An 8,047-nucleotide genomic window follows, 5' to 3' on the forward strand; every position below is an offset into this window, starting at 1 on the left:
TTTTTATCATCCAATTATTCGTTAAACATAACTTACTGCCATTGTCAAGCTCCTCAGAGATTTGATCATTTTCTGTGTATATTTCTGATGTTACTTTATGCATCGCCGTCTTAGCAAACAAAAAAATCAATGTTAATCAACTTTTTTTTTATTTCTTTTTAAATTGATGATCAGTAGATATTATGTAATTATTAATTATCGTATTACGGGTTATTTATATAGGCCATCAAACAGTTTCATTATTAATTTATCGATATTTAATATATGTACAGAGTAGATGATATAATAGCTCATTATATTTCACTCATAACTAATTCGTACTAATTCGTTTGCAATATAGATATATTAATGATAAAAATTCGGTGAAGCATTCGGTGAAACATCTCTCGAGTCGGGGATTAACGCGCGTAAATAAATCGACTTCGTGCTGCGACGCTCACGACACGATAATGAAGCGCGTCGTGACTGACCAATATTATAGCCTCGTGACTGCATTTATTTCGGGAATTTGTGTCTTAACACGACAATTATATAATCCATAATCTTATACTATCACGTTGCTCTGTATTATTACTATATTGAGTAATCTACGTTCAATCTTCAAAGTTAAATTACACTGTTTAAAAAAATCTTGTTTTGCTCAATTTACAATAATTTTTTGATTGTAGAGTTTTATTGTTCGAAGACGTACAAAAGATACGCATTTATAGTGACAATAAAATGTATCGATAACAATAAATATACGAGAATAAAATTTTTATCAATTTTCATGCGCTCATGCTTTTATTACCACATCTGTTGTTTCAAAAAGATTATATTTTATTGTAATTTATAAGGAATAATCACCTGATTTTTTTGTACTTCAACAGCAAGAAAATAAAGCTCATCTATAGTAATTTTTCCTTGCTGATGGAGAATCTACACTTTCCTTTACTTTTTAAAAAATATTGAATCTATATCTATACACATAATGATCTCAAATGCTAGTGTTACTTATACTTTCTGCATTTATAATTTTTGTTTTCTCTTCACCAAAATATATATCTTTTTAAATGCAAAAATTTTATGGATTTAGACTAAATCTATACTAATAATTTGTAGAATGATTAATATGTATTATATAATTAATAATAACTTTTGGGATGTAAAAACATCTCAGGTGATTGTCTACTTAGAAAAACTAGATAATTATTTTCAAATCAATCACTTCCATTTAAAGAAAACGTAATGAATCTCAACGTATATTCTTGAGAATCACAAAGAGAATCATAAATAAAAAGAAAAAAATACTATACTATTATCAATTGTTTTATGAATCTTAAAAAGACTTAATTGTTACACCTTGGAACGCGTTTTGGTGGACAATCGTTGCGTCGCGCGTCGTTTCCTCAACGATGTGATCTCAATCTCCGCCTTCCTCGTGGCATTTTCGTCAGCTGGGCCTGTCATTTTGCCATTTACTTCAACCATACGATTGTACGAACGTTAACAGATTGTGGTTATGACTTTTTAATTCGATCAAATCGAAATCGGAGTCATTTGAACTTAATCTGTTTGCCTTTATGATGTCTATAGATCTTGCAGACTTTAAAATCTAGCCCATTTGTCTCTCCTGACTTCGATCGCATTATCCAGCATCGTTAAATCGTTAAATCGCCAATATCGCTTTACTATACGGCGCCATTGCGACGCCACGTGATTTTGACAGCCAAGTGCCGTCGATAAAACACTACGTACTGGAGCTTTTTCAAAACTTCATTATCCATTTGTTGAATATCAAATTGCTCAAACAATATATCTGAATATTAATCAATGCAAGAATAAATAAAGAAAATATAAAAATCGAACTGACTTTCGTCCTATTCGATTGTATCTGTCCGAGAAATTATACTTTCGAGTTAATCGTCGAACGGTAATTCATGGCGATAACCGCGGCTGATTTCGACCGAGGTCAAATCGTGTTTTCGTAAAAAAAAGAAAACGCGATTTCGTTGCTATTTTAATCTGTCAACGATTACTTCTGATTTGCGAGCTTAACGTTTATATCGTCCATATCGTCCGTCGGGAGGTCAATTGTACATCTTGAAATGAGATAAAATAAATTATAAAAGTGAATGAATTTATTGGAATATTTATAATTTTATTGATCAATATTTAATGAATTTGCTCGCTTTTGTCATTTTTATCTCGTTTCAAGGTGGTCATACAATTAATTAAGTTAAATCGAGAACTAATTGGGACTGAAATCTCGCGACCGGCGCGGCAGTGGGTAATGCCCATCGCGGTCGGAGTCGGAGTCAGGTCGGAGTGATGACGCACGAGTGGCCGCGGATGCCGGGGGAGGCAGCCAATCAGCGATCCCCACGATGAGGACGGTGCCACGCGTATGAGACCGCGGAGCCAACGCGAGACGAGACTCGAGAACCTCAGCCTCCAACCAACCCACCGACGCAGCGTCGCGCTCGCTCATTCATCGCGCGTTCTCCTCGCGGACGGTGGTGTCTTCCCGGTTTCTTTTGTCCTTGTCACCGACGACGTCTTCGTCTCAGCGAGGCAGGTCGCGCTTCGACGCGCAGGAAACGCGAAGGAAAGAGAGAAAGACAGACAAAAGAAAAGAAAGTGAGGTATTCGGATCGTCATGAAAGTCGATGTATTCTGTTTGGCGACACTCTGCCTGGTCGCGATCTCTCTCGCCAAGATCGAAGTCGAGGATGGGGTCCTTGTGGTCACCAAGGACAACTTCGACAGCGTCATCCAGGACAACGATTACGTGCTTTTAGAGTTTTGTGAGTATATGTACATCTGCTGCGCTCTTCGGTTGTATTCAGAACTTAATTTGTACCGGATGGGTATCATTCTGGTTCGGGTATCATTTTCCTTGTTTAACATTCGATGAAGAAAGATAAGATAATACCCGGATGAAGTTCTTCTGAATGTAACCCGATCTCCTTGGAGCGCGTTCTGAATGCGAATCGCGAATTCGCGTGCGCTCACCGAATTCGTATGCTTTGTATCTGTTGCTTTTCCGTGGAGGAATTTAATTACACCCTCGCGCCTGCACTTTCTGTACTCGCGACCGGAGATGATTGAAGAACATCGGAAAGTGAAGAAGGCTGGAAGAGTCAAAGTTGATGGGAACGTCGAGGAAGATGAATCCACGTCAGAAATATTGATACCGTGCGATTTGCCAACTCGCTCGCAGATTCGCCGGTTGCGATTCTGCCAGATGCGAATCCCGTACACGTCATCACTCGAGTATTCTCGAGGACAGTGATGGGGGACCGGTTAGTGACATGCGACTTTTCAGCGATGATCATCCCTCGACGGAAATACTCCATCTTTTTCTTCTTCTAAATCTTTTTTGGAATTCCATCAGTTTCTTTTCGCAATCTCTTTCTCCCCTCCTTCTGCTTTTCTCAGCGTTTGATGGAGAAATCTATGGAAATCGGTCACAAGGAAAAAAAAATTGCAAAAAATGCCGAGAAGATCCATGTTTGGACGACGTGCGTCTTCGAGACGGTCGTCTATATTTATTTATCGATATTTCATCGCGTCCTTCAGTCGTCTCCTCGCAGCCTCTGTTTCTAACATTTTTCTCTCCGTTGATCTTTCTGTACCTCCTCATTCCACGCATTCGTCGAGAGCTCGAGTGCAGGAAGTGCAGCTGTAAAGACGGTTCTAATTTCTTGGCTTTTTTTTACCGTTATACATGATCGTATATGTCTTGCAAATCGTCTGACAATTATGAGATGAATGTAACGTCACGTTATGATAATGGTGTTGATGAGGATAATGGTGTTGATGAGGATAATGACGGATGTAACGGACATATTTATACGGACGTAGCATTCGTAAATGATACAAATTCGACGCATTAACGGAAAGAATTAATTGCTTTCTCTTATCAAAGTTCGATACGCTGATTATCAATTTTAGATCGCTATCTACCACTTTGACTTCAAAACAAAACGACCATATGGTATCCCAATAATTTCATGTTAACGAGGAAATGTTTAGAACATTTTGAGAATACGATTTAAATTTTTGAAATAAAGCAGCATTAGATGATTCTCTGATATTTTTCTTTTTTTTTATATTTTATTTTTTAGAACTGAACAATTTTGATTTCTTCAAAATCCATGAATCTTAATATATCTTACTCTCCGATATAAAGCCACAGAATGATTTTTAGATTTAACTTATCAATCATGAGGAAATGTAAATTTGAAAAATTAAATTTTGTAATATTGAAATAGAAATTGCAATTGGATGATTATATATATATCTCTTATATGCCAATAAGTACTTCCAAGTTGTAATAAACGTTTATATTTGTAAGATTTAAAAATATTAATAGACACCAAGATTTTGACTGAGCTTTCTTCACTTATTCTCAGTCAAAATATTTGCAATTTGCTGTTGAATTTGATCAAAATGTTCATCAAATTAACATTAACTATATTCATATTAAGTTTGTATATCCATATTAAGTTTTGCTGAACACAAATCGAGCAAAACTTTAGTTTGGTTTTGATCGGTTCTTAATTTCTTATCTGATAATTTATCAGATTGTCAGTAAGCTTTGTATAATTTTACCTTCAATTTATTTTGTTATATTTTGTCAGCAAATTTATTGTATATTTTTCTATCAATTTCATAAAATATAACAAAATTTGCATTTGGTGCCTTTTTGTCGACAACTTTGTAGTAAGTGTTTGATAACATTTTTTTGTTCAACATATGAGGCTAATTAGATTTGTGTTAAGCATTTAAATAATTATTTATGTATAATTATCTAAATTACATGTAATTTAGCTGAGGTATATTTATCGAGATACACAATGTCACCATTATTGGATTCTTTAAGGCTAAAATATAATTATAATCATCCTTTCTTACGTTTCTTGTGTCATGACAATAATTTTCTACTTTTATCTACTAATAGTTCACATTTTAAACTATTATTAGCATATAACGACTTTATAATAATCAGGAATACTAAAAAATAATCACTTATAATCACTTACCTATTTATATACATATATAACATGTATATTTCTTGTAGATGCCCCGTGGTGTGGACATTGTAAAGCACTGGCACCCGAGTATGCTAAAGCGGCAAAGAAATTAGAGGAAACTAATTCACCAATCAAATTGGGCAAAATAGATGCGACAGTCGAATCGGCACTCACTGAGAAACACTTAGTAAGAGGATACCCTACTCTTAAGTTTTACCGTAAAGGAATCCAGATCGACTACACCGGTGGCCGTCAGGCTGACGAAATTGTGAACTGGCTGCTCAAGAAGACTGGTCCTCCTGCTAAAGATTTGACCACGGTTGATGAAGCTAAAGCATTTATCGAGGCACACAAAGTCGCCATTGTTGGATTCTTTAAGGTACAATCGCAATCTTTCTTTTTGTGATCCTTTTCTCACGCCAATAATTTTCTATTTTTTATCTACTAATACTGAATATCTTTCATTTTTATAAATTATTATAATAATTAGGAGTAATCTGTTGCAACAGCCTTACCTAATATACATATTTATATACATATTTATATACATATATAACGACTTTATTAGGACGTTACAAGTGATGCCGCCAAGATATTCTTGGAAGTTGGTAGCATAGTAGATGATCATGTGTTTGGTATTACAAGCGCCGACGAAGTGTTCAGCGAATACGGAATTGAAGATGGAAAGATCGTGCTATTTAAGAAGGTATGTCTATACCAATGCATTCTATAAAACAATTACGAATCAAATAAATTTCTATTTTTTGAAATCGTAATCTCAAATCTGATTAATCCGTATTATTTGTAGTTTGATGAAGGTAAAGCCGTCTTTGATGGAGAGTATACGACTACAGCTGTACAGAACTTCATTTCCGTATTTTCGTTACCTTTGGTTGTCGAATTCAACCAGGATACGGCGCAGAAGATCTTCAGTGGAGATATCAAGAGCCATTTGTTGCTTTTCCTCAGTAAAGAAGCCGGTCACTTTGAAAAATATATCGAAGGAATTCAAGAGCCAGCGAAGAAATACCGTAGCGAGGTATGAAAGTTTATGCATCACTCATCTCACTATATTATTTAAAAAAATGATATAATACTTCAAATCGATATAATATTTCAAATTATCTATGCATAGGTTTTGTTTGTGACAATCAATTGTGATGAAACCGATCACGAACGAATTCTGGAGTTCTTCGGTTTGAAAAAAGATGATGTGCCCGCTATGCGGCTTATCAAGCTTGAACAGGACATGGCTAAGTACAAGCCTGATAAACCAGAGATAACCACCGAGAATGTCCTGGAATTTGTCACTGCTTTCGTAGAGGGCAAACTGAAACGACATCTGCTTACCCAAGACTTGCCGGAGGACTGGGACAAGAACCCGGTTAAGATTCTCGTCGGCACAAACTTCCACGAGATTGCCTTTGACAAGAAAAAGGATGTTTTTGTTGAATTCTACGCTCCTTGGTGCGGTCATTGTCAGCAATTAGCGCCCATTTATGACCAAGTACATTGGAATTTTAACTATAATAGATATAGATAATACAAGTAATTTTGTTAATTGTCAAGTAATTTGTTAATCGTTAAACATGTTAATTTTAGCTTGGCGAAAAATACAAGGACAACGATAAATTGGTTATCGCAAAAATGGATGCCACTGCTAATGAGTTGGAGGATATAAAGGTTCTGAACTTCCCTACGCTGACACTCTATAAGAAAGAGACGAATGAGGTACGAACTTTTCGTACATCCATTCCTCAACCTTATATTTACGCTGGAAATGTATTTATTTTGACAACTTATTTTGTTGCTGTAGGCTGTGGAATATAACGGAGAGAGGACGCTTGAAGGTCTTTCCAAATTTATTGAAAGCGGTGGCGCGTATGGCGAAGCTGCAGAAGAGGTATGTTAAGGAATTATTTTTAATTGAAAAGGATTATAAAAGGAATACAAAAGGAGTACAAAAATTTTTTGCTAAAAAGATAATAAATTATGTTCAGAATATCTTTTAGAATTTTATGAGGCATAATCTTATATTATAATTATTCTTCATTATTTATTTCGTCACAGGCTCAGGAAGAAGATGAGGACGATGATGTGCCAAGGAAGGACGAGCTGTAAACGCACATAATCATTATTATAAGAAGTAAAATCAACATTGACTCGTCTGTTGTATTTCCTGCATCCAGTCAATGAACTTTACAATTTTCCGCTTTACAGAAATATTTCATTTCTTATAAAGATAAAAAATATTGATGGTTCATCCTCACACATTTGTTACTTTAGGAATTAAGTTTAGGTAAATCGCAGTGTACAATTTGTAATTAAGAATTTGGTTCACTGTTTTTCACAGGGTTATCGTCACAACTAATAGCTCAAATGGCGTACTTCCGTGATATGTAGACTTTACTTTATCTTGATAATATGAAATACAAATTACGCAAACAAAGATTTATAAGAGTTTACAATATATTTGAGGTATTTAATGTGCGCAATAATAACATAAATATTATTCGTATCTTTATATGGTTATGCCATTTGTGTTGTATGCATGTTGACTTTACGTGACTTTCTGCCCTCTGAAAACTGTGATGTTATCATAGTTTCGCGCTTTTATTATTCCATAGTGTGGAATGTGGGACGAGAAGATAAATTATTAATCTAAAAACGTCTTGAAGTCACTTTTTATTTTTATAAAGATTATTTTATCGACAGATGTCTACATGATTCGTTGCTCGTTGCGGCGCGCAAGCGGAAACGAATCTTCGAGTGCTCTATGAGAGCTAGCGGTTTATAAACACATTTCCAATTTATAGCATTTAAAACTATCATGAAGAGTGATGGTTTTAGAGATATTAGTTAGGATAGGCAGCCGTTTCAATGTTCTCCTAGTTTCAATTGACTGAAACTCTAGGAAATTAGCGATGAGGCACATATTGTGAAAAAAAGAAAAAGTAAATTACATATATATATATATATATATGTATATGTATGTATATATAGTATATATATGTATATATATATATATA

The 8,047-nt window shown here is 35.0% G+C and overlaps 2 protein-coding genes across 2 annotated transcripts in view; one reads left to right on the forward strand and one right to left on the reverse strand.

The window, feature by feature from the left end:
* LOC105627165 (methyltransferase-like protein 22) overlaps window positions 1–1,427 on the reverse strand; it is a 3,498-nt gene extending 2,071 nt beyond the window's left edge. The window contains 3 exon segments of the mRNA XM_012208452.1: window positions 37–109; window positions 1,342–1,358; window positions 1,361–1,427. Of these exon segments, the coding sequence (XP_012063842.1) occupies window positions 37–109; window positions 1,342–1,358; window positions 1,361–1,427 (157 nt within the window).
* Window positions 1,428–2,638: 1,211 nt separating this feature from the next.
* LOC105627167 (protein disulfide-isomerase) lies at window positions 2,639–7,230 on the forward strand. The gene is made up of 8 exons (XM_012208453.1): window positions 2,639–2,786; window positions 5,066–5,397; window positions 5,587–5,724; window positions 5,827–6,057; window positions 6,154–6,525; window positions 6,621–6,749; window positions 6,835–6,921; window positions 7,089–7,230. Exons 1-8 carry the CDS (start codon window positions 2,639–2,641, stop codon window positions 7,137–7,139), a joined length of 1,488 nt encoding a protein of 495 aa, XP_012063843.1. The 3' UTR covers window positions 7,140–7,230.
* The last annotated feature ends 817 nt before the right edge of the window (window positions 7,231–8,047 follow it).

This window comes from Atta cephalotes (genome assembly GCF_000143395.1).
Source record: "Atta cephalotes unplaced genomic scaffold scaffold00008, whole genome shotgun sequence".
In the NCBI taxonomy this organism is placed as follows: Eukaryota; Metazoa; Arthropoda; class Insecta; order Hymenoptera; family Formicidae; genus Atta; species Atta cephalotes.